Here is a 27,933-nt window from a genome sequence, read left to right as displayed (position 1 = left end):
GCAGCGAGCATTACTATGCCTTTGCCCTGCGTCTGCTTTATGAGAGCTCCCGGCCTCTGCTCAACCCTGCCCAGGTTTATCTGGAAGCACTTCAGTCGCCATCCTCAGGCCTTTCATGGAGATCAATTGAAATGTCACTGCAGTGGATCATGTCCACAATGAGACGACCAGCTACTGAACCTCTGGATCAAAACCCACTGTGCAAATCAAAGCAGCAAAAGAGGGAGCTAGTGTCCCCACATAGAGACGCTAACATAAGACGCAAGTGGATACCACAAATTATTTGCATTTAAAAGAATAGTTCATCCAAAAATGTTAATCCTGTCATCGTTTACATACCCTTGTGTTGTGTCATGCTCCACAGAAGAAATCCATACAGGTTTGGAATGATGTGAGGGTGAGGAAATGATTACTACTTTCCATTTTTGGATAGAACTAACCTTTTGGTGCACACCTAGTATGCTTAAATGTGTAGCAGGTTTTTGCATGCTTGAGCCACAGTCTTCATCTGTCTGTCCAAGACCAATGCCTAAATTAATTTTATGTAGGTTTAAATACACATCATGTGTCGGCTCTGAAAGACAGAGTGACGCAAGCGCACAACAAGGAGATTAACACCTTTACAAGCAGGATGTGTCTACAGTCGAAATTAAATATGTTCTCAATCTGTTTGACTCCAAGGCCACTCTTAGTACAAGACAATATTCAAATGCCTTTTTAAAAAAATGTGTCAGTTTAATGTTGTTTAATCTTTAGTGGTTCTGCACCCCATGGTTGATTTCTACACACCAAACAGGTATGTAAAATGGTATATACAACTCATGCCAACAGTGAAGCAAAGAATGAGACTGGTACTGGAATATCTTCCCCAAAATGATGAAATATGCTTATAATTCAGAGATGGGTCTCAGGAAAAACCAGATCAAACTGTCTGTACTGCCTCAACACACAGAGTGTCCCATCCATCTCCCATGCTTTGTACTGGATCCCACATTTGAAAAATGAAGCCCAATATGGCCTGCATAACCACATCGCCTTCCCAAAAAGCCACACAAGACAAATAGATATAATTAGACCGCGTCCCAGGGTTATTTTTCTTAGCAAATATTTAACAAGACTCCCCTGTCCTGACTCCCATCTGGTTTGCGTTATCAAGCGAAACAAAAGTCCAACATACACTCCATTGTATCGGCCGCTATATGAGAAAAGAAGACTTTGAGGGACAAGGTATCGGTGTGTGTGCGTGTCCGAGTGAGCGAGCGAGGGTGGAGGTGCAGGTCATGGGTCTCTGCAGTCTAAACCATTACCACATGGCCCTCAAACCGTGAGCTAACTCCGATTTCCTGCCTTCAAAAGTGGATTGAGGAAGGCAGGAGGTTGGAATAACACTAGCCTGGGGAGAGGCTTGTTTTCACTGCTCCTCCGCACTTCTCTCACACACACATAAACACGCTCACACCACTACAAGCCGAGGAGCAACTTGCCGCAGAAGAGCCCGCTGTGGATCCTGGCTGAGCTGTGGGCCGCTGGAGCGACACATGGGCATTCCATTACCTCAGGTCCTCTTCCTCACGTATGCGGACACACGTCGTGACACAGCAGGAGGCACACTTGATGTCAGCGGGCAAAGGGAAATTGATATTTAGTCAAAAATCAGTTCTGTTTAAAGTGTCTTTCAACAGTGCAGCCAAATCTGAACTCTTCTAAATGCACAATGTCAAAATGTAAAAAGTTTGAATCAAGCTATCACACGCTCTACTGAATATCAGCACTGCTGTAGGACACTGTACATTACAATTTCAGTACAACAGCTTGATTGTTTTGAGAGTGTTGACTTTTAAACTGCAGTTCTATAAACAACACGTTTAAGGGTCAATTTAAATATAAGAGTGGCCATGATAAACAAAAGGGAAAATATACAGTTTTAAGATTTGTATTTATGTTTGTTTTATATGGTTTTAAAAAACTTTTATACCATTTTCAAGAAAAGTTTCAATTTAATGACTCAAAATGTAGTGGTTTAACAATTAGATAAAAACTAATAACATTTTCCTCACACCTTGAATTCATGTGAGCGCACATATCTTTATAATTATTTCAAAATGTTTTAAAATATATTTTTCAAGATAAAATATTTTTTTGCAAATCAAGAGTTTTACAATCACGCATTACCAATTCATGAATATCTTTAATAATAATAAAAAAATACATTAAAATTAAATTTAAATATATATGAAAATGTCACATCATTGACACAAATATTGATTAGCATGTGGTCAGTTGCTCAGTTCTTTTCTTTTTTTTCTCCCACAATGGAAATAATACAGTTATATCCAATATTTCAACTCCATGTCAAACTGGTAAAGCCTGTAACTTTAGTCTCACCACCAACAAAGATGATTTAGATCATTTTAATTTAGGAAAAAATAACAAGTGCTTTAACAAAACAAGCTTCTTATTTTGCTTCAAACCCTCTGGAATGCCTTAATCCATGTGCAATACTATAAAGATAAGGTTACACTTGTTAATGTTAAGGTGGCATTGTTACTGTGTAATACTTTATTTCACTTTAAATATTTACTACATGTACTTACTATATGGTTAAAGTTAGGATTAGGGTTTGGTTAAGGATTAGTTACTTGTAATTATGCAGCATTTACTGTTATGTGTAATTACATGTAACGTGTGTAACTAAAGTCAAGTCAAGTATATTTGTATAGCGCTTTTCACAATACAGATTGTATCAAAGCAGCTTCACAGTATTAAATTAAAATAATACAACAAGGTTTGTTTCTAGTGGAATTTATTGATTGATAAAATCAAATTAAATATCCCCAGAATATCCCCAACTGAGCAAGCCAAAGGCAACAGTGGCAAGGAACCGAAAAACTCCATCAAGTGACCTAATGGTGTCCTAAAACTCCATCAGGTGACCCAATGGAGGAAAAAAAAACCTTGGGAGAACCCAGGCTCAGTCGAGAGCCTAAAGTGTTACCAAAGATTTTTATTTATTTATTTTGTCCAAACTATAAATGCCACAGATGCAGTCGATAAGATCTAAACAATCTAAACACCAGGCCATGTCACAAAGACCTTTTAAGCATTGTTCTCAAAAAGTGTCATTGTTAATGTGAAAACCGACTACCTGATTAATCAAATAACACCCTAATTACACTAAATGTTAAACAAATTTGTGAAATCAGTGGTTGGCAAATAAATTAACATACTCTTCCATTTTGAAAGTACAGTGCCGACCAGAGTGTTACCATTAAACTGTGTGTACTGTAAAAATGAGTGCAGCTGTCTGGGACCCCCTAGCGCATCCCTATTACCAAACTCCTTAAGGCTGCTAGTGCTACAGGCAAGCAGAGGCAAGTCCATTCCAGCCAGTTCCAAACATCAGGCTATTCACACCTCAACGTCCCATCAGGAGGCTCCAACTCCTTCGCAATGGGCAACCAGCATAGCGGGAGACTGATGAGGTTGGCACAGACCAGGAAAGACACTTCGTAGAGGGCATATCTTGTTTGTTAACGACAGCAGGAGGGGGACCGATGTCCCAGGGGCGCCAAACTTCATTTACACCAAAGCCAGAGCCCAAACGCAAGAGGACGGACCCCCAGCCGGGCCTAATCCACACCCACACCCTTCTCTCGGCGTGTTCGGGGGGAGAGAAAACAAGATTCTTTGATCTACGCAGCGCTAAAGGTGAGGGGAACAAAGGAGGCAGATAAGATAGAGATCAAGATGAAAATGAAATCATTTCACCCGGGCCAGGCTGCTCCCTGGATACGTGTATTATTTGTTTGTCTTCTCTCATTTCGAGCCAAAGGAGCGCTGACCCAGACGGGCAGAAGTAGAGAGCGATATCACTAAGGAAAAGAGTTCCACACCTCTGATGGCAAATAAAGCCAAGACATGTCCCCTCAGACAGACGTGAGCCCACCTCTTATCAGCGAAAACATGAAACGAAAAACAACTTCTTTAAATAGACGAGTGCATTAATTTTCCAAAAGTAGTTCATTAGCACTTTATTCATAATGAATGGGACGGGGGAAGAGACGTACAGGGAAAGGCTTGTCAATGAAATTGTTCCTCGTCTTCGTGTCTGAGCACTTTGGGAGGTTAATTAAAATTGCAGTTTAATTAGATTTGAGGTGTGTGTCAGACTAAACGGAAACTCCCCTGACTGCCTGCTTGATCCCAATAACTTCTATCCCAAATACTGGATGCCAAAATATATCCCTACATCAAAAGGAAAAACATTCACATAACTGTTTTTAAGGAGTAAATATAAACAAAAATCTTTTGACACAACCTCAAATACATCATCAAGAAAACAAGCAATTTACTCTAAGTAGTATTCTGAGAGTTTGTGTATATGATGTTTGGGAATTTCCTCTTTGATTCTCCTAAAAAAATAATCTAGTTCAATTCAACACTTGCAAGGTTTTATTTGTAATTTAGATATAGATGTGCGCCTTATTAATAGGAAAGCAACAACAAAGTATTCACAAAAAAAAAATAAAATGGATGCATGGAACAGGAACAGGGAAATGGTGCAAACCAGGTTTGAACACAGTCACAGTCATGGGTGTTTGCCACTGCATCACGGATAATTTAACAAAACACCTGTGATATAGCATCACAACAAAACAAGAACTTCACACACACACACACACACACACGCACACACGCACACAAATGTATGTTTCAAACATTTGGGAATATGACAGAAGTTCAGAGGCACTATCCTCGCCTCTCAAATCCCCAGGTTCTACCTTTCCTCAAATCTCTTGTGACACTCCAAAAATAGGTGCGATTCTGAATGCCACGCAACAGTATGTGACCATGAAGGCAGCAAAAAAGCTATTGAGCTACTCTCTGGAGATCCACATGCCCTCACTGTGGCGTTCCCTCTGGAAACAGTATTCTGGGCCAAGGTCTAACAACAGTCTTTGTGACTCTTCAGCAGGTACTGAACAATATTCTGCTCAAATTCAGAAAGGTGCATTTTTAAGTGTTTGCGTGCAAATAAGGCAGGTTTTAATCCTTTTATGAATCAAATTTAAATTCTTAAAATGCAGGGGCATCCAATCCTACTCCTGGACAGCTCAGCTCCAATCCTAATTAAACACACCTGAACCAGCTAATCAAGGTGTTTAGGATTTCTAGAAACCAGCTAGATACAGTATAATTGGGCAGGTTGGAGCTGAACTCTCCAGGACGTTGGACCTCCAGGAACAAGATTGGACACCCCTGGTCTGTGGGCTATTTGCGTGCTTTACAAACTATGACAGCAAGTGAAAAGAGCAAGAAAGTGATTATATCAAAATTCACTCAATCAAAAGTCTACCCCTACTAAAAATGGGTCTGTCCAGGCTAAACTAGCAAGACTTGTTCAACCAGCTTCTGGAAGTTCATGATGATCTAAAGGTTTTTTTTTTTTTATCAGAGACTACACGATATAAGTTTGATTCAGTTTGCTATGAATTATAGCAATCTACGTGGAGATCATACAAAATGTTGTCTTTCATAATAGCAGATAAAGAGATATGCTGCACTCTTCACTTATGTTGAATATATATGTCTGACCTTTATTTTTATGTATGACCATTGCGTCATTTGCTCTCTCTGATCAGACACAAAAGGAAGGTTTTAGTCATGACAAGCGAGCACCCTCAGTTTTAAGGAGCACAAAAAAAACCTGCATCCACACTAGCACCCCATTGCCCTGAGCTCCCATCACTGTGCAATGACGTGCAGATGAATAACACCGTAAACAGGGAGAATAAGCTTTATTTTACGTCCGACCTCTGCTTCCCACTGCTCCCTGCTAAAAACAACAGCATTAGGCTCTAATGGATCCGCTGGAGAGCCGGGTTCACCTTCGCCATTACTCCCCAGGCCTCCGCACCCAGCGGGCAAGGCACTCCATCAGCCCCAAGGTCAACCTGATAGTTGCCCCTGTTCTCCAGCCTCTCTGATGATGCCCCTCACCCCTGGAGCGACCCCCCCTCCTCACCTCAGATCGCTTGTGTTCCCCCTGCTCTCCTTGCCCTGTCCTCTCTGGGTCCCTGGATGCCACCTGATGATGAATGGAGCACAATAAGCTCCATCCACCGCTGCACTGGATTTGCCCTGCTCTCTCCATCTCGCAAAAATTAGGCCGTCAAACTGGGGAAACATCATCAAGCTAGGCACCAACAGGCAAACCAATATAGCTCATATGGATGTTCAAACCCACAAATTTTCAAAGTTGACAACTCAGTAGGTGGTCAACAACAAACATTCAATAGAATTAGGCCTGTTATGAGTTCACAGGACGCGTTTGGACACGTTTCTTAGAGTGCAAAATATTAAAAAATAATATTTTCTATAATCTTTGTCAGATAGCCTCATGGCCCACACTCCCGACAGCACAGTTGCGTTTTGGGCAGCTTGACTTCGAGTCCCAGCTCGTGGTCCTTTCCTGATCCCACCTGCCGATCTCCCATTTTGCTTCCTGTCAATTCTCTACACCTGTCCCAATAAAGGGGAAAAAACACCATATGAAATAAAATCAAAATCAAAATCATAGGTTTGGAATGACATGAGGGTGAGTAAATGATGACAGAATATATTTATTTATCAATATTGATTAACTATCTATCTATCTATCTAATATATATATATATATATATATATATATATATATAGTTTAAGTACTAAATAACCAAGTTGACCTTAATCGACTAGTCGGTTGTTGGACAAGACAATCATTGTAACCCATCCCTAAAAAAGTAATGTGGCATTTAACTATTCATCTCTTTAATGCAGTGTCCCATTACACTAAACAATCCAAAATGACACACAGTCAGTGTGCTGAGATGCCATCTATAACGAGTGCATGTAGACGTTCTCAATTTTTAAAAGTTTCCTTGAGGGATGCGCTTCTCAAAAGGATATAAATGGCAATGGCATCCCTCCACTTCGGGGACAAACTTCAATATACCCTCATTATTCATTCATAAACCATCTTCTTGGAAGCTGCTTTCCTTGTCTATACAGCACAGGTTCAGTGTTCCTTTATCCGTTATCTGAGCTGCAAATGAGTTTCTCATGAGATGAAGTCATCGAGTAAGCCATGTTGGGTCAGCCAGTGGCTGGCGCACTAGCGGTTTTGAAAAAGGTTAGTGACAGCACAAATATGTATACCCTAATTCACATTGAATGCTTAGGTTAGTAAAGCACACTACAACCTTTAAGCCAGAACCATAAGGAGAAAACCCAAACCCAAAAGCCACTTTCTACTGAGCAGGTTGTCATATTAAAGGGTTAGTTCACCCAAAAATGAAATTTCTGTCATTACTGTCATTACATTACTCACCCTCATGTCGTTCAAAACCTGTAAAACCTTTGTTCATCAATTATTCAACAATTCTCTTCCACGTCATTCTCCTATGCTGTTGACATAGTGTTAACAGCGCAGCACTTCCAGGTTCTACGTCAGAACGCCGCCACACTATTGGCCGACGCTGGTTACGTAAGCACCATGGAACATGGGTGTGATACTAGGAACTAGCTAATAGTGAGCCGGCGTTCTGACATAGAACCAGGAAGCGCTGCACTGTTTACACTACGTCAACAGCATAGGAGAATGACGCGGAAGAGAAGAGATTGTTGAATAATTGATGAACGAAGGTTTTCAAAAAGTTTTCTCGTCGCTTCATAACATTAAGGTTGAACAACTGTAATCACATGGATTATTTTAACGATGTCTTTACTGCCTGGGCCTTGAAAGTTGCAAGGACGTTGCTGCTTATCAGAAGGTCAGAAACCTCTCGGATGTCATCAAGAATATCTTAATTTGTGTTCCGAAGATGAACGAAGGTCTTATGGGTTTGGAACGACATGAGGGTGAATAATTAATGACAGAAATTTCAGTTTTGGGTGAACAAACCCTTTAAGGTGATCTAGCATTAGCACCAACCGAACAAGTGTAGGAAGTTTCCAGCTATTCCAGAGTCCAAAAAATAACTACTGGTCACAAAGCTAGTTCTTCAAGATAAAGAAGGAAGAGTGACAACTGAGAACAAAGTGAAAGGTGAAAGGGAGCGACAAACAACCCTGCTTGGCGTGACAGACGATGAGCCATAGAAGTGAGACACGGGGACATACGGACCGCACTTACCACCATCACGCGAATCCACTCAAAGTGCCAGGAAGCCAAAATATCCGCAAGGATATGGCTTTCCGGCAGCCGGCCATCCTGGGAGGGGACTGAACCCGGCACCTTGTGGACCAGAATAAATTGAGATCTTTTTAAAGAAGGGCTACAAAAGGAAAAGAGTTAGACAAAAAAAAAAAAAAAAACATTGAAGGCTACTAAGATGGCTCCGGACCCTTGAGAGAGAAAAAAATCCACCTGATAGAAAAGGCAAAATAGAGAAATCAAACAATGACGCTATTTTACACAACAAGACAATGCCCTGAGTGTGTGTAGGATTTTTCTAATCTCTCTTTATTAGCCAAACATGATTAAAATGCATTTCCTAGGAGCATCTCTCCCCTAAATAAAAAGAAAAGGGAAAAGAGCCAAGAAAAAAAAACAGCATGAAGCTTTTACAGCATGAAGCTTTTCATCTTTTAGAGGCGCTGAGAAGAAAAGGAGGCAGAGAAGCACAAACATTCTCTCTTTCTCTCTGTATTCTCCTTAGCACTGAAGAAAGCCACGTTACCTGAGGATACGCATCGCGTATCACAAGCTCAATAGCCCGAGAACAAGTTTTCAGTCACAGTTTTTCAAAGTAATAAAAATAATCCCTAGCACACTCTTTAGTCCAATTACATACTGCCATGCAGCTATCGCCCAGATCAACCCCCTGCCTCTGCTCGGCTGGGTTTAACCCTCCGTGTGTTATCTCCAGATAAGGCTTGCTTGTAATGCTAGATTCTAGCGGACATAAATGTGCATGAATCGGGATCAGATTGTCAGTGTTTCACAGTGCAAAGAGGTTAGCTTATGTTTCTCCCTGCTAAAGTGGCTGTGGTGTGGTGGAGAGAGTGGGTAAGTGTAGGCTAAACACTAAAAACAAGGTCAGGTCCAGAGAAAGGAAGAAATAGAAGAATATTTATTTTACCTTTACCACTTAAGACATTTTGCTCACAAGACATTTTGTATATTCAAAGGCACTGTATATAACACAATTGTACTGTTTTTAAAACATTTTTGATCACATAAATGCAGCCTTGGTGAGCATAAGAGACTTTAAATGGACAAAAGTATTACCAGCCCAAAACTATTGAACTTTAATATGTATACAGTACTGTACGCGTTTATAGCTAGCAACCTAAATAATAATTGCATTACACCCTGTTTATGGCACAGATATTTAAAGATAACTCCATTGTCTTTCCACAGTTTGTCCGTGGGCTTGCGATCCATTGGCCAAGTGTCAGCATTTGCATACTTGTAGTATATATTTCTGGCCTAAAAGCTAAATTTAGATATTAATTCACAAAACTGAGACCCTTCATGGAAACTGGCAAGCCTATGACAACAAACAATATCCTTTTTTTCTCTCTTTCTCTGCCACTCTTTTGCTTCACATTCATATTGAATGCTTGTTTATTTATAAGACATACAACATACGGTTACATGCCATTTTTAATATCCAGTCGAGCAGGCAGCACAATCGCGCTCACTTCCTAACAGCTGTTGGGCATGTAAGGAGGCGTGCGTGAGTTGTGGTAAGCCTGTGAGCATGACATGATTGCAGTGTGTATCTTATCTGGGGCGGCTCCTCCTCGGGCTGTGTGTGTATGTGTAGGACCATTACTCCAGTGCCCAGCCAAGCGTACACTCCTAATCTCAGCACTCTTTCACCCTCTCTCTTTTACTCCCTGGAGACACTGGCGCTGTCATCCTGGCTGCTTCTTAGACGGAGCACTAACGCTGATTATCCCTCCGTACTCTCCGGACACATGTCCGCACAACACCGCTTCAGATGACATCACAGAAATAGCCATATTATCAATTAGCATGTGCAAAAAAAAAAAAACCTTCCTGGAATAGTGACCTGAAAATGAATGGGATGCTGTAGTGCATGTTACTGAAAAATACATATAAATAAACACACACACAAAATCTGTGATTTACACACTCTCGTCATTACTTTCTTCTATAGAACACAAAATGAGAGGCTTTTAAAACAGCACCATAACAGTTCATAAAAGTGGTCTTTCCATTTTGCACTACATCCAAAGACTTTTAAATAGGTTTGTTGAAGAAACAAATTGACACTTTCAGTGTTGTTGTTCACGCAAATGTTTTATGGTAAATTTGCAACTTTGGATGGACACATAGCTGTGAACAGTACTTTGAAAAGAGAAAAGTTAGTTGTTAATGCGGTCAAAATGCTTGCGCAACAGGGGTGGCCAAGCTTCAATCAGGGGTGGCACTGGCCTGAAAATCTGAAAGTTACTGAAAGTAGTAGTTATGTCCAATTTGTGGATGAATTATTCTGCTGAGTCAAATCTTTTCAAATTAATTCCTAATAATTGGTTGAACCAGTTCACAACATCTTTGTGAATCATTCATTTACAAATCTGACTGATTCAGTTCGAGTTCAACTCATTGACTCAAGGCCCAGGTATACTTCATTTTCCGTGTTCAAGGCCAAAGGAGAACAGAAAGGCGCATCCGCACTATCTAGTGGATTTTGTTTTCAAGCACTCAAGTCACTCGCACATGCGCTGTTGTGTCCACACCATCCGCACAATCACAAAAATTGGGCTGCACATGGACTTGTATATTTTGGTATCAGTGTTTAACAACTTAACTTTCGGTCTGTTTCTCACACAAAACTATTTGCTTATTGCTTCAGAACACTTAGACTACAGCAAATAAGACATATGGGCCACTTTTATGACCACTTTTTTGAGCTCTTTAAGTCTCAATTCATTGTAATTGCATGGAAAAGAGCGACCAGCACACTGTTAAAAATTTCTCCATTTGTGTTCCATAGAGGAAAGAAAGTCCAACGGGTTTAATAATGACAATTCATTGTAATTGCATGGAAAAGAGCGACCAGCACACTGTTAAAAATTTCTCCATTTGTGTTCCATAGAGGAAAGAAAGTCCAACGGGTTTAATAATGACAATTCATTGTAATTGCATGGAAAAGAGCGACCAGCACACTGTTAAAAATTTCTCCATTTGTGTTCCATAGAGGAAAGAAAGTCCAACGGGTTTAATAATGACATGAGGGTGAGTTAATGAGGATTTTTTAGAAATTCGATTTTTAGGTGAACTATTCCATTAAAAACAACCATAGTTTTTTTCTCAAAATATTATCAGAGCAAGAAAGACTAGGCTTTCAGCATCTGCTTTATGACAGGTGAATATTAGATGCATAAAAACAGAGAAAGGTAATGAAAACTTTCTTTAGGAAAGCGGCTGCACACAAGTGCGAGACAGCTGTGGCACAAGCGGAGCATTAGGCATGTTATCGTAGCGTACCCGATGCTACTGCTTAATTCCACACTAGCATATCTGAGAGAGGTTTAACAATGTGAGGCACATTCATTATCACCTGGATAATTACCTGCCATTCTGCCTGTGTGTTTACATGTGTTTGGCGGAGCAGGTGTTAAAATATTTTGGCTGTTGTTGCCGAGATTGCTGACGAATTTGGTGGAGTCTGCGAACTCTCCAGAGAGCTATTCAGCACTGTAAACACACATGTACACATCTGCATGCACACACACTGGCACTAGCCTGGCAAAGAGAAAAGGAAAAGTGTGTGGCAAGCATATGGCTTTAATGTCATGTACTCCGCATGCTTTTGCATACAACGACATCCAAATTGTTTAACCCTAAAATCCATGATCACAAAAAGTTCTGTAGAAGTTTTGAAACTAAAGGCTAAAAGCTAAATAATTTGAGGCTAACATAAAATCAAAAATTGACCCTATTTACTTGCTCGTTTGTTGTAAAAATAAATAAAAAGAATCTAAATGTAATAACTTGCTCTTCACAAATTACTTTTCCGTTGACGTCAATCTGAAAGTAGCAGCAGGAGATCGTTCCTCTCCCAAAAACCTGCGCCCAACCCCAAAATTATGTGTACAGGACTGCTAGCTTGAATTTTTGCTTTTTAAAGAAGCAGGGATATTGAAGAGGTCCATTGAGCTCAAGGCATTTCACTCCTGAATGCTTCTAAAATTTGAGGTAACACAAAATGGCTGGCATTCATATAAATGTTTTGGTGAAAATATATTCAGATAAATAATGTTTTTAATGATAAGTCTGGATTTTTATTTTCACTGTACATTTTTAAAGTGATCTAAGATCTAAGATCAAAACTAAAAACAGTTTTAATGCAATTAGCTACAATTTGTTAGTAACTTGCAGAGTAGCAAACTACAGTATTAGTACTTAAAATGATTTAAAAGCAGCTTCCTCAACACCGATTTGATTTCACATAGCCAGGTGGCTCAGCAAAAATCACCCATTTTAAAACATTTTTACAATGTCACTTGCACTAACCTTGCTTTCACCTGATCTCTCTCTCTCTCTTCTTCTCCCTCCCCTTTTCTTGTTTTGGAACCAATTGCCTACTTGGGCAAAACAACTGATCCGTCTCCATCAATTAGTCTTGACTTTGGACTTTCATTAAGAGTAATTGACTAATATCTGCAGCGAGTCTGAAGAAAGACACTTTTAACTATCACGAAACAGTTTGTTAAGTAGAAACATATGTCTTGGCTCAAACTATGCCTGCAAGAGGTCCCCAGTCCAATGCAAAACAGGTGCCTGCCATGTAATACCCCATTTAGCCCCAGGGGCAAAGGTTATCCAGCTAATAGCTTCCTAGTGGAGACTAAGGAAGAGCTGAAGACTAGGCCTGGCCTAAACATCTGGGACATATTGCACATACTTGCAACATATGCTTCAAGTTCAATTAAAATGAGGCCTTGGCACATTTATCAATTTTTTTCCCCCTTTCCTTCATCCAGTGAAAGTGGTCCTACCCTGATGTGACCTCAGTATTTTACTGTTTGAACAAACAGAGAAGGTAATGAGTGTGTGAGGTCATCAACAAACTGACATGAGGAATAGAAAGTAAAGAGACCAAAACAAAGAACTGCAAACTATTGTTGAGGAGTCACTAAAAGTATGGTATTATTGCAGCTATTTTTCCCCAAATAGTGTGACTATTGAAGTACCAAGCTACTTTTTATTGTCTTTATTTTATCTATATCTTTTTACCGAGCTATCTAGTATCTGTGCAGCCTGACATAATTCTGCATCACTGTATTTTTCATCACATTATTGCGCTTTACAGCAGAGCGATGCGAAGCCTCTGTCATCTGTAACATTGGTAAATCTGCTGCAACTTAATGAAACTTAATATTTATAAATAATTCATTAATTAAAATAAATGATTCACCAATTCAATCTAAATATTTAGTAAAATGCTTCTGTTTACCACTATGTTTTTACTTTTATTTTAAATATGAGGACAGCTTTTTGTGCTTTAATTGTATTTATTGTAAATAAATAAATATAGAAATTAATTTAAATTTAAATGTCATTTTTTGTGGCATATAAATGCGAGTGCAACAGTGACTGTCCAACCATTTAACTACACACATTTTGTTCAAAAGCAAAAAGAGTAAATTAAAATTGATGAAAAAATACAAAAATGTACAAGACACTGTACTAAATGTCACAGTAATGAACTATGTATGCTATGAAGCATTGAAAATGGTGCAAAAAAAAAAAAAAGAAGTTATGGTACAATACAAAATGATTGATTGATTGATTGATTTCAAGACATTTAATATGTCATTTAAGTGTGTGTGTGTGCATTTAAAAAATACTTTACATTGCTGACTACTTGAACTTTGTGTAATTTGCCAAGCTATAGGCTAATCATCACTAATTCAAAGTAGCCTCCTAAACACTGATGCAAACTCATGAAGATCAAAACAAAACTATGCAAAACTATGCAAACTAAGACTATGCAAAAGGAGAAAGATTGGGCAAAAGGGACAGAGAGAGGACATCAGAGAAGAAAAGTAGCCCAGAGTAGCCCTTCTCAACTTTCCAACAACTCAACTGAATTGAGCTAATTTGTCTGAAGGTACAACAGATCCTTTGACATTAATACAGATACCGGTTCATTCTTCTTCTTCATTCACCCTTCTACTTCATGCACTTTAAGTCCACGAAAGAGGAATGTACATAAGATGTCATAGGTTATGTTTTCATCTTTATAATTTCACATCGCTCAAAAAATGTACTTGACATTCTTGTTGACCCATTTCCAGACAAAATGCATGAGTGCTAGTATTTTGCCGAGCAATAACATGAATCTGCCTGCTCAGAACCATTAAAATGCTTTCTTGTGAATGCTGCTGGGGCATTTGGCCTGAGGTCATTTGAATGCTATTAATTGCACTTCAAACGCCTTGAGAAGTATCAGAAGCTCAACACAGAGACCCTGAAGCCAAGTTTATTTATGCCTATGTGGTTCCCCTTTATTCTTGGTAAAAAGAAAACATGTACTGGAACTCTCTAGACTTCAGACACTAGTATCTCTGACAGACTAGCTGTGGACCTTTACTATATAAATGTGGCGGAAAGTGTTAAAACACACAAAAAAAAAAGAAAAAAAAAGACCTATTGGTATTTGAGTCAAACGTGAGAACAACTGAATTTTCAATACATTACACTTTAGAGAACATTTGAGTATTAAATATACATCGGTGTTGAAATACATGTTTGAGAGTGGCACCGATAATTACCTTGTCATCTCTGTCAAAGTCTTCCTCCTCGTCCTCCAGCAAATCTTCCACAGCTTGCTGATGTGTATTGTGAAGAGCAGAACAAAAGAGAAGAGAGCGGAGCGGGGGGGGGTAAAAAAGAAGAAAACAAAACAAAGAGAAAATCAATTTCACATGTACACTTAGGAACATCTCCACATCTTCAAGTGAAAACAAATGATAGCACATAGTCCACTGATAGAAAGCAAACCCCCTGAGTCTGACCTCAGTCTCTAAAGTCATCAGTTGTGTCCTCTTGTCCATAAGGTTAAAACCTCAATAGAGCCTTTGGCAAAGGGAGGCTGATGACATAGAACGTTAACTATGTGCTTCAGTGGACCAGATCCAGGCCAACAATGGTCCCTTCAAAACCCCTTCAGGTTTTCATCCTTAACTCAAGCACACAAAGAGCCGTATGCCCATGACCTCGAGAAATGCTGCAGGCTACTCTATTCTCCCAGAAGAACATCAAAATTTAACAAAAAAAAGATGAATAGAGTGATGCTGAGAATATTGAGAGCAAGATAGAGAGCAACTAATCGTTTAGCTGTGTGAAAGGCACAAGTGAACTATAGGTGAATTTATATGAATGCACACATACAGTATCAAAAAACAAGTCAGTTGTTATATATGTTATTTTAAATGAGTTAGTCCTAACCCCATCCCCCCCTAAACCTAACCCTACCCATAACTTATCCCAAAAATCAGTTATCAGAAATGACAGGTGAATAACACTGATGCAGAAGCACCTATACCTGGTTGTAAGCCTAAACTTGACATAAACCGTAAACTTGTCCACCAATTCTAATTGGATGATTGGAATTTTGTTCCAGGATCAACAAAGATTTTAATCAAGGAACATGTTGTACTTAGTGAAAATACATTCATAGAGAATATCATAGAAGTGGGCTCTTCTGATTAAGACTAGAAAGCAACCACTTCATAAACCACCTAGAACATCCCAGCAACCACTTAGCAACACCCTTGAAACTGCAGTATCAACATGCTACACAACCACTCAGAACACCTTAGCAATACATGGCAACCACCCACAACATCATAGCCATGAATTTTGCACAGACAAGTACTATTTCCACCTACTTCTACTTAAAATGATAAAATAAACCAGATCACTAAATTATATTTACGTCACATTTATTCATTCTTGGGAAAGTGCATCCGTTGAGTTTATAGAATATAAAATATGCCACATGTTTTACTCTCACAAACAGAAGGAAAAAAAAAAAGAAAAAGAAAAACTTCCTGTGTGAGCTGGTAATTTGGCAGCATTAATTATTCAGATCTCATTGGCTTGTTAATCAGAACTCTAGACACCAAAATAATCAGACGATATATGTTGGCACACAAATAAAGAGTTTATCTCGGTCAACTGAAAACATTATATTTGGCCTCCGTGGCTCACAGGAGCCCAGAGGAGTGTGTATCACATGTCTGTTTTTGTTGCCGGAGGACTGAAAAGACATAGATCATTATTTCTCTTCTTGTGGTTCCTCCTGTCAATCCCGCATCAAAGCTTCAAGGTCATGTGTGTGCATGTGTGTATTTACATACGACAACTCGGGCATATGAAAACACCAAAAAGCTATCGGGGAGGAATACATCTTTTTGATGAATTTATTATTTATTTATTTTTGGCTCATTGCATTTCATCAGTTTTTTTGTGACATCCAAAAATTGTTACTTAGCAAACAATAGCTTTTGTTCCTTTGTCTTGTCTAAAAGAGAGAGTGTATGGCTGCTATAAGCCTCTTATGTAAATGCAGCCTGCGGCAGAAACAAAAGGAGGGTTCAGGATAGATACACGCAGTGCTGCGAGGAGACTATAGCGATGGTGTTTTGCGGAAGTCTAATAGCGGACGGATCGACTAGAAGAGCAATGTAGCTCCAGCGCTAGGTTAGCCAGAGGTCATACGCTGGGAAAAAGAACTTGGAGGAAGTTGAACTTCAAGCAAACCTACGATAGCTTGAACTCGAAGGTTCGACAGTCAATATGTCTCACTTGCAGTCAGAAATCCAGACTAAAATAGCATCAGAGACAGACTTTAAGTCCATTGTTTGGCCTTTCGGTTAGCAGCAGCACCATCTCCAGACCAGCGGCGTGACATCCATCCTGGCGAGTTAATGCACTTTCTCTTGCCTTCTGCCATCAGTGGAGGAAGAACCCTGCTATCTGCACCTTTAATTTTAACCTTCCCAGTGACAGGTGCGCTGGGAATAGACGCCCTAGCTAGACAAGCCATCCAACATGAAGATATGCACTTTCATTTTTTTCTCTTGCCTCTCAGCTCTCGCGCTCTTCCCTCCTCCAGCTCTTCTTTGAAATGTGAGACATCTCTAGCGTCTCCAGCTGCTCAGGGGCTGGCCCTGCTTTGTATGCCGCGTGTGGACGAGAGGCACGGGAGAGCCCAGGCCTGGAAGGCTGATAAGGGCTCTCGCCGGAGCACATCAAGCCCAAACAGCCTCTTCACAGGCTGTCAGAGCCCTGCTGGTCAGAGGGAGGGCTTGAGTTTTTGCCAGCACTGGCTGACTGTGGTCTGACCTCTGTAGGGGCTCGAGTCAAAGAGTACGACTGCTGGCGATAGAAGAAACTCTGTTTGTGCGAAGTATTACGTTTCAATAAGAGCGGTCACGATTCAAATGTGAGGACAATGGGCAAAATAATAGCTGGGATGTGTGGGAGAGAGACCGAGCAGCCAGTACGTCTCTTTGGGGCTGAGCTGTACAGGGCACACGGGCCGTCAAGAGGAATCGCCAGGGTCATGCATATCCAGAAGCCACGGGAGTCAGCGGTGTCGTCGGTCCCACAGCTCAAGCTCCACTGTAATCTGCAGCAGCCCCGAACCCACAGGACCCAGAAAAACACTCTGGCTTTCTGTTCCGTAAATAAACCCGGCTTCCCGAGACAAGCCTGCGTCAACAATGGTGACGGCAGCCGTGACAAAAATCACACGGCTCTGCCGTGTTGTTAGCAAAATCACGGGTACAAAAGTTCACAAAGATGAAGTTCAGGAGCTGCCAAAGTCGCTCCCCGCCTCGCCTCCAACCTCGCCTGCGAGCCGCGGCGGCACGGGGGAAATCAGCAGGGCAACAAACGCTGCCAGTTCAAAGTGACGTGACCTTTTGATTTTGTCACCTGTCAGGGGCTGGCACGGAGGAGCGGAGACGTGTCTGCCAGGCGCGGGTGAAGCGCTGTCTCGCTAACGGGGGCACGGCGCTGGAAGAGGTGGTACCACTGAGGTGGATTAAAGGCCTAGAGCACCTCTCGGCTCCTCTTCTCACTCTTCCTCATCCTCTCCTGGCCCTGCCGTCACACTTCTTGCTTTTTTGTTGTCCCTGTTGAGCCCGCAGCTGAAACACCAGCCTGAGAGTAAGACAAGCTCTACCATAAAGCGCCTCTAGGAGCAGGGCTGGCAGACAGACTCTTGCTCTGGTTCTCTTTATGTTGTTGTTTCGTGATTGACACTGGAGGTGGGCTTGACAGGCCTTCGTTTCCCGCCACAGCAGCCCACCTGTACCAGCGTATCCTTTATTCATGAAGCTCTATCCAGGGCTGTTTGTTTTTCAAATTACACACACCGGAAGAAAAAGACAAAACACTACTCAAACCAGACAAAACAAAAGGTTGGAAAAAGTTGATTTGCTAACTTACTCTCTGTTTCATGTGAGGAAATAAGCAAAAGTAGACTAGAGAACAAACAGCTATAGGTTTGATCTAGTCCGTCTTCATATGTTTACAAAAAGATAAAACTAAAGGTTAAGTGTAATTTATCCACCACTGGCAGCATTTTGCAATGAAAGCAGTGTTTACACTCGTTGAGAAGTCATTTGCATTGGATAGGGAAAAAGGTAGTTTAACATTTAATGCCATGCTTTGTTCACACGTTTCACCTTTAAAGTTTGCATGAAATGTAAATTCACCCTATTTAAATTCACTATTTTATTTTTTTACCTTAAATTTTTTATCAGAATGTCATAACTGGATCATCCGGTGAAATTACAGATTTCTCTCTGGTGACGTGTGCTGTACTTTTCCAACCATTTAGTCTGCTTAAACCCCGCCCCTTTCTTACAATCAACAGAAAACTTGTATTCAGATCTGGCTCCAGCCAATCAACATCCAATGGCTAGACCCTAACAGATTTTTTTTTTCTTCTATCCATTCAACGTTATTGTCCAGCTCTGGCTGAAAACTGGTCTAGGTTCAAGAGCTGGTAGATGAAGACACACAAAAGCAAGACAATTCAAATTATGAATTAAAACACTGAAAATGATTGTATCATTGAATTAGGCAAAATTAGATTTTTCTTTTTTTCACTTTCTAGAGAAGATGTAAGTGGTGCCATGGAAATTGCTATGATGCGCTGGGTGGTTACCAAGGTGTTGCTATGTGGTTGCTAATGTGCTCTTAGTGGTTTTAGCATGTTGTTAGCAATTGATAGGATGTTCTGGGTTGCTGCTAGGTGTTTGCTATGGGGTTAAGCATGGTTGATAGGTGGTCAATAGGAAGTCAATAGAGCCCATCCCATGTCCCTGCTGCCTTTTTTAATGTAAGTCCATGTGACGTTTCAAAAATGTTATCATCTGTCAAGTAAAAAAATCGAATCACTTGGAAAAAATATCACGTCACTCCAAAACAAACAGCATATCATTCATGTCCATAGCATAAACTGTGCAGGATGAGTTAGTTAGTTTGATGGTTTGACACTTAGTTTGATACTGTGTTTAATACTTAGGGTTTAGAGCAAAGGATAACTTTAAATGATTCAGTAAAAAAGGTTGAGAAACCATTGATTTAGAGTTTGCTTAAGTATGCAGCAATACAGCAATGTTCACAAAAAAACAGGCTATGAAAAATTAACCTTTTAAAATATGTGAGAGGAAAATGGAGAAACAGCGAGCTTGCTAGAGGACACGGTGAGAGTAACCCTGACAATTAAGATCCTCTCTCCCACCACTGACAAGGTTGCTGAGAAAGAACCTCGAATGCTTAATTGCGCTTGAGCTGGTGAAAGAGACGTCACTATGTTCCTCCAGCTCTGACAGTATATGCTATAATTAACACCTTCAAAACATCTGGTAAACTGTTTTCCAGGCCAGTGAATTCAGCAGCCCGGGTCTTCAAGGGCCAGCCATGGGCTTCATTCCCCTCCATTCACACTGCGCTGTCCAATGCTTGACTGAGCCTTAGCGGCCACACTGAAGCCCCCCCCCCCGAATGCTTCCAGGTCTCCAAAACAAACGTAGGTGAGGGGTGGTGTTAGGGTGGAGAGTACTGCCTCTCTGCAGGAGGTGGGCTAGCCACTGACAGCTGCTGTCAGAACAGCTTGGCTAGCGGTGTCAGTGCTCCCTTACCTTCAGGTTAGGATACATGCATTTGCACTCCCTACCAGTAGGGGGCTCTTCCTCCGCAGCAGTGCAGCTGCTTTTGTTTAGGGAAGAAGCAGAATGGCGCTTTAGAAATCGCAGCTTTCAATCACATGCTGTTGATCGACAGGCGTAGTTCAAAAGTCACATCCCTTTGTCTCGCATCTAAACCCGTGTTTATTTTTCTATTGTCTATTCACTCTGACACAAAAAACAATATCGTGGCACTACGCGGCAGCCGGGCAAGCTAAGCTTCTCCCATTCTGTTGATTTAAAACAACGGTTTGGTAGTGTAGTCTAGTGTTTAGTGCACAGCCATTCCAGATGGTAAAAGGGATCTTTAACAATAACAGGCCGTGACAGCGAGGTCAGGTATCTGGTGGAAGGGTGGCAGGCAGAGAACAGCAAAAGAATACAAGAGTCAGGGGTCAGCTGTCTACAGGTTAAGAGTTGAGCTGGCATGTCACATCTAGAGGTAACAAGTCCCTTCAAGAAATATGACAGCTAAAAGTGGGTCCCTGTTTTCCCAGAACATACTAGCTGTGGACATCAGGGATACAACAAACAAGGGATAATGTACGGTCAGTCTGAATAAGGTTGTTTTGCAATAATAACCGGCTATTTTTCTGTTTTAACTGAAATGATTTTATTATGCCAGAAGAAAGGAGCCACGATACAAGTGACAGGAAACTAGCACAGCTATATGAGAAATTGATTATTGTTGGGATGAGTTGCAATTAATTTATCTGTGATACATACATATATGTGTGTGTGTATGAAAAAGCTCAAAATCATTATAATCATTAAATTACAATAATATGTGAGTGTGCAATGTACTGTAATTGTAATAAAAAATTTATATATTTTATTTTCAGTCCTTCTCGGAAGAAAAAAGTGATAATAACTGAAAAGGCTGAAGAGAGGCTGAAAAGTCTATCACAAAAAGTGGGAAGATGCCTTTATGCCTATATGCAGGTAGAGTCTCACTTTTACCTTCCATCTCTGTGCATACAGGATATTTGAGCACACGTTCATCCACAGCGCTCTGAGTATAAGGCGCGCTACACCACATTACAAAAACATGCAATGCTGATAGCCAGATGTCATACAAACACTTGGAAAAGTTTCATAGAAAGTCTTTCCGTGTAGGTTGGGCAGCATCTCCGTTTCTCATTTCTGTCTGTCTCTGTAAAAAAATAAAAAATAAAAAAAACCCTGCTTGGACTGGTAGAACGCCGCAGCCTATATTTATGTGTCAGCAGGTTTAGTGCAGAGCTACAGTTAAGAGTTATCTGAAATGACATCCTGCCAGGCACAGGGAGCACTAGCATCTCTACTATAGTGATGAAAACATGAATGGGACACTTCCACTGGGTGGATATTAATCCTTTCAAAAGTACATCAGTCCTCTGAGTGTGTATTTATGAAAATAAAGCAGAAATTGTAAACTCAGAAAGTATGGGTTTATCTAAGCTGCTGCATCACTTCCAGATAAGGTAGCAGTTGAGCTAGTCAACAAACAGCTTTAAGCTGCAAGTGACATGTTATATGTCACTATTCTATTACATACATATAGCTCATTATAAAAAAAAATAAATAAAAAAAAAACAGAGTATAGGAATTGAAAAAGATGAATGACATCAGGTACTAATCATTACACAAACACACATTTAAAGACACCTAAATTCCTTCCCCTTAAGTTCATAGTAAAGCGCAGGGAAACAGTGTCCAAGCTCAGGCTCATCAGTGAGTTTCAGGCTAATGGAAAACATGTGTGTGTGTTTACTGTTTCTGAACTCTCTTGCTCTCACCAGCCCGTGTGTTGTGGTTACAGTCGTCAAAATGCAGAACAATGGCCTGTTAGAGAGCAGAGGGGATGTGGAGGGTGGAATAACGGGTTAAAGGCATTACCTCGGACTCCAGCCCTCTCATGTGTTTTAAATCCTGAGGTCCTGACAGTATCACCTTTGACCCATTACCTAGTTCTGAATCTCTAACTTCTGGCTCAACTGGCTCAAAGCAGTGGAAGAAAAAGAAAAGAAAAACCACCGCACTGGACCATCATACAAACTCAAGCTCATTATATATAAAAAGTACATTATATTATTGAAATACACAATAAAATATATAAAATAGTATATATAAATAGTTTGTATATTTGTATTTATTTTAAGATAAACCAGTTTTGCTTGCTTACCATTATCTCAAGACATGCAACCCCATAACATTACAGTATAATAAATAAAAATAAGAAATAGAAAATAAGACTTTCCCAATAAGACCTTTCCATGTTATATAATATATGCATTACAAAATATGTATTTTGTTTTTATTGCTTTATAGTTTATTGATTTCTATGTTAAAACAAGTGTGAAAAAAAAGTGTATCAGTAATGACAAGATTAAAAATAAATGTATAACAGAGCTCTGGTGAGATTTTGAGTTTTTGCAAACAATGTCGCCATCTATAGGACAACATAATTAGTGTACAGACACTTTCTAAAGGTCCTTTGGTTCTTGCTACTTTTTTACGGTCTTCGTTCTTTGCAAAAGTTGACAAAGAGTGTCTCATAGGTATGAGATTATTAAAAAAATATAACAGAGACCCTAAAACAGTAAAACTTTGATTGCTTATATTCAGGACACTCAGAAAAAAATTTAGTTCACATGCTTGTCCCATTTACTCAAAGCATATCCTAGATATTTCAGATATATATAATGGGACTATTCCTGGTAAAAACGTATGTTCACCCTGAAATAATGATCTACAATTAATATACTATCTACCTTGGGTGGTGACCATTTTATTCAAGTCCAAAGCTTTTGTTCAATTACCGTATCACGTCCTCAAACTCCAACTAAACGACTGGTATAAAATCGATTCCATTCAATTAACTTCAAGGTGAGCTCTCTTTATACCTCTATTCCATTGATGCTTTAAGCCCACGCATTCAGTCAAACAGCAGCTTATAAAGACAACAAAAATCAAAGCAGTGCTGTTATGGAAGTGCTGCTGAGCATTTTGACACTTTCTAAACATACGTGTCCATGATTAAAAAAAATCTTCATCAGAATGCCACTGTAGTGACACTTTTTAATTAGAATATTTAAATAAATAAACAGCTTGGAGTGCGACGCAGAAATGCTCGAGTTCCCACTTGTTCCGTATTAAGAAAAACAATCACTTTTAAAGTTTTTGTGTGAGAGCTGAATGGGAATTCAACTAGCTTTTTAATCCTCAAATATCCTACATACATAAAGTGGAGAGGTTGCATTTAAATGTACAAGAGCTGCAGGTCAGTGTGCGACAGAACTCACCACATCTCCCTGTCTCGTGTCCTTCCCTGAAGCAATGAGAACGTAGTTCCAGGTCAGCAGCATCAAGAGAACCAGCGGGACCATATAGAGCTCAAAATTCCACACCGCCACAACGAAAAGCTACAGAAAGAGGGAACAGACGAAAGGAAAGAACATCATTCAGAAGATGCATTTATAAAACACATCAACAATCATTCATTTGACAGGATTCGAAACTAGTTTTTCAAAAACATATGAAAAGAACAAAAAGACCCACATTTGTGATTTAGTGTACCATACACACAGTATCATTTTAAAATCTTTCAATTTCATTTCTTAACATCTAAATTTCTTTTTTATCATATACCTTCAGAACACCTGACAACCAGCAATACATAACAGTAACACAATGATTATTTTTTACAGTCTGTCAAGTGTGAGCACAGATGATGCACAAAGTATTTCAGTGCGAAAACAATGAATGAGTCAATCGTCTGCAACACTGTCGTTCAAAAACAATTAAAGCCTCAAAACATACAGCATAATACTGGTCTTACTCTAGTAAATGTGACTATACTGCCCATCACCCCACGGCTTCAACAAAATGTTCACATACTCTGCCGAAGGAGACAGAACCTGACCATAAAGACAATCAATTTGATATTTTAGTTTTTAGCTTTTGTCAGTTTTTTTTCTTTTTTTCGTTATATAGGCTATTGTTCTTTTAATATTAGCAACTTATAAAAACTAAAACTTTAAAAGTAATTACGATGAACTATAAGCTACTATGAACACCAACTTTATATACTGCAATCTACACATGAATTAGCCTACTCATGTTTTAAAGAGCTGTAAAATAAAATAACACACAGACTCAAACATGTTTTCCAGTAAAGCCCTTAATCCAAACTACTTGCACAGAAAAGAAAAACACTAAAACCAAAATGAAAAAATAAATAAATAAATCTCCACACACTATGAGAAATATTTACAGCAAAGCAAAGATCACAGCAGGCAATGAAAATATCATTCACAGATAATATAAATGAATCTGCCAGGTTGAGAAGGCTGATGAGCTCTCAGCTCAATACAAAAAGATTGAACTTGAAATTGAGTGAATGCATTAAGGTTTTTGGAGTTTTATAAAATGCATCCTCCAACTGGGTGAATAGATACAATGGTTGTTTTTGCATCTCTAAAACAAATAAGTATCCTTATACATGAAATGCACTCAAAACAAACATCCACAAACTCTTATATATACATAAAGGCACACCACTAAGACCTTGTTACATTCAATAAGTTTACATAACATTAAATTACCATGTTTTCTAGGAACCTTCCACAGACATAAGGATTTTTATACTATGCAAACAGTATATTCTACCTCCTAACCCTAAACCTACAATTAAATCTACCCATCACAGAAAACTTTCTGCATTTTTACATTTTCAACAAACATCACTTAGTATGATTTATAAGTTGGGATTTTGGATATTGCCATCTTTGTGGGGAAATTTTGTCCCCATAACGTAGGGTGAATCTGAAACACACACATACACACACACACACACACACACACACACACACGCAGTCCAGTGGAAATTCTCTGAATCTTGCAGAAACAGGTCAGATGTATTTCCGTGGCCTCCACACTCTCCATTACAGCACCGTTACTCAATGCGCGCACACTGAACATTTCAATGAGGAAAAAAAACACATACATCTAAACACATAATATTTCATATCAACAATGGTTTAAATGACCACTTTCTAAATAGTCCTTGTCCTTACTAACAGCACATTAACACCTCAAATACTTGAAGAAATTAATACAAATGCTGCATTTAAACATAGCAGAAAGCAATGGATCAATACAATTACAAATGTAAATTATGTTAAAATCTTTGTAACATTTGGTATTTTAGTACCTGCTCCTATAGAGCAAACTAATTTCTTGCAAAATGCAGCAAAACATCTGTAGTGTGTCCCATTAATTAGGGCAAAATATATTTTTCAGACAAAGTAATTAGAATTCCCTCACATCGAATTAATATCTTCCATCTGTGCATTCATAAAATCATAATGACTAAAATTACTGCTAAAAACATGTAAAATACAACAGACCAGCCTTCAACATACTTTGATTTTTTTCTTTTTTATATTTCTTTGGCCTCTGACGCAATAAAATTGTAAATTACAAACATACACTTACTGGAGTTTAAAACCAAACTAAGTCGGTTTATAAATCTATCGGTTACAAAGAAAACCCAATTCTTTGTCTCTACTCGGCAGCGTCCATCTTGTTTTCATATGCCTGGTGGTTCATTAACCTGTCGCTGGACACCATCTCTTAAGTTTGGTTATTCTAGCTGAGGGCCAGAGTCTGACTGACAGATGATGTTAGCCGACACCTCGTCTGCTTGGAAGTGACCCTTCTCTCTTTCACACAGCCCAGCGGCCAAGAGAGAGATGCCCAGAGTACTGAGGCCATTCTTCCAGCCCAGACACTCATATCACCCCCAGTCCCCCCCACCGAGAGCCCTTCCCAGGGAGGGAAGGGCCACGGACCCCAAAAGCAGACCGAAGGGAAAGAGAAAGGTCCGGGTGAAAGAGAGGAAAGGGAGAAACCGAATCCGCGAACACGCAACAAGAGGCTTTGTCAGAGCGCATCCAGGTATTCACGATCAGCTCAGCGACTTTGGCGGCCATTCCGGAGCCACGGCGTTCGATTTCCCGTTTCCCCCGTCTGAGTTTATGTACTTCAGTGCTGCAGTGTTCTGCTCAGGGCACGTACTGTAACCTCTACACCTGCACGGATCCCATCTTACAATGATTCAGCGAGCCTCAGGACCAACAGTAACCTAATACAGACCATGACATCTATTCATTAAACTGCATCTGAAATGCGATTTCCTGTCAGTCCATTAATCTACAAAAAGCACCAAAAGAAAACCACAAATCACTATTGCTGTTACCATCAATATATATTAGAATTTTGCTTTGGTTCGGTGTAATACAACACGACAGCGAGGAATCTTCTAAAAAAAAAAAAAAAAAAAAAAAAACAAGGACATCACAGTCGATACGGGAGACTAAGAAGATTTCTTTCTTTTTTTATTCAAGTAGAAGAAAATGTTTACAGAACATCTACTGCATAACTTATCTACGCCCCCTTAAAAATTAGGACTTTAGAATAAGAAAAAATACTTTTCATGTATAAAATGAACAGAAAACCATTGAATCTGAAGCATGATAAAAGAATGCCTACATAACGTGTGTTTTCTTGCACTTCCCTAGTGAATTTCACTAAGTGTAATATCCAAAAACTAAGTGATATTTCAGCATTTTCATGCATGCGACATCCATCTCTAACATCAAGTAGCATGTAAATTTGATTTCATTTTAAATATCTGTTTGATTTTATGCAAGCGAAAGCACTTGAGAATAAGTCCCTTAACAAAAGCCGTTGCTCTAACTGGGAGAACGATCTGAATCGGCCAAGTGTTTCAGCATCTCGCTGGATTTTTGGAATGGAGGACGGACACATTTGGCAGCCAATTTCAATATCATTTTGGCACTTTGTGTTGTGGAGTGCAGGCCTGAGCACTTCAGAGCAGGCATTTGAGAATTAGCACATTAAAAGTGTGTTACCAACACAGCCTACAACAGCCCCTGTACTTGGACTTCAGAAATTAAGTCATCACATTGTGTTGATTATTTTAAATAGTGCCAACGGTGGGTAGAAATATGCCAAATGAGAGGCTGATTATGGACGTCAATAACTCATCTGCTTTTTGGCTTGGTTTCGTTAGGTGGGGATGTTTGGATTGAGTGATGCCGCACTGCCATCTTCTGGCACATTATGAAACACTTTCGTTCGTTGTTCTTTTAGACCCAGTATGATTTCATCTAAATCTAATTATAAACATCTTGAAAAAGAACAATCTTATAATAAATGCTAAATAATAAAGTCTTAATGTTAGCTTTAGGTCTATCAACAGAATCTATGGAACTGCATTTACTTCTAACAACAGCATCAATTATAATCATTAATATACGGTTTCAACAGAAAATAAATTTAAATAATTTCAGGGGGAAAGAAAAAACATTGACAGAAATCCAAAAATCTATGGGGCAGTATGGGGCTCATAGACTTCCACTGTATTTTATTTTATTTTATTTTATTTGAAATAACTGGTGTTATATTACAATATTAAGTTGAATTTAATATATATATATAAAAAATGTCACATAAAATAGAAACCCATTCTCAGACCCGTCAGCTGACAGGTGACACGGAGCAGAAAGGTGCCACCTTGTAGAACACAGTGGGTTGTAATCGTGAAGACACACACCGGAGCATTTGTTTCTCTTTTCCTGTCCTTTTTTTTTTTTTTTTTATCTAAATGCAAAGCAGGTGAAGGCTGCTCCAGTT

The 27,933-nt window shown here is 39.5% G+C and overlaps 1 protein-coding gene across 9 annotated transcripts in view; it reads right to left on the bottom strand.

Moving 5' to 3' along the window:
• The window catches only part of mctp1a (multiple C2 domains, transmembrane 1a), a 187,207-nt gene that overhangs the window by 18,851 nt on the left and 140,423 nt on the right, over positions 1–27,933 (bottom strand). For 5 of the 9 annotated variants that reach the window (XM_084412902.1, XM_084412903.1, XM_084412908.1 and 2 more), the window contains 2 exons: positions 23,517–23,636; positions 14,797–14,853 (listed from right to left, as the gene is read on the bottom strand). In XM_084412902.1, the coding sequence (XP_084269028.1) occupies positions 14,797–14,853; positions 23,517–23,636 (177 nt within the window). Of the gene's footprint in view, positions 1–8,173; positions 8,276–14,796; positions 14,854–23,516; positions 23,637–27,933 lie in introns of all 9 variants that reach the window. The other 4 variants (XM_084412900.1, XM_084412901.1, XM_084412904.1 and 1 more) reach the window with 1 other exon arrangement.

The sequence above is a fragment of the Rutilus rutilus genome (assembly GCF_951802725.1).
Source record: "Rutilus rutilus genome assembly, chromosome: 7".
Lineage (NCBI taxonomy): Eukaryota > Metazoa > Chordata > Actinopteri > Cypriniformes > Leuciscidae > Rutilus > Rutilus rutilus.
Note: the sequence above shows the minus strand (reverse complement) of the source record. Positions and strands in the feature narration are given on the sequence as shown.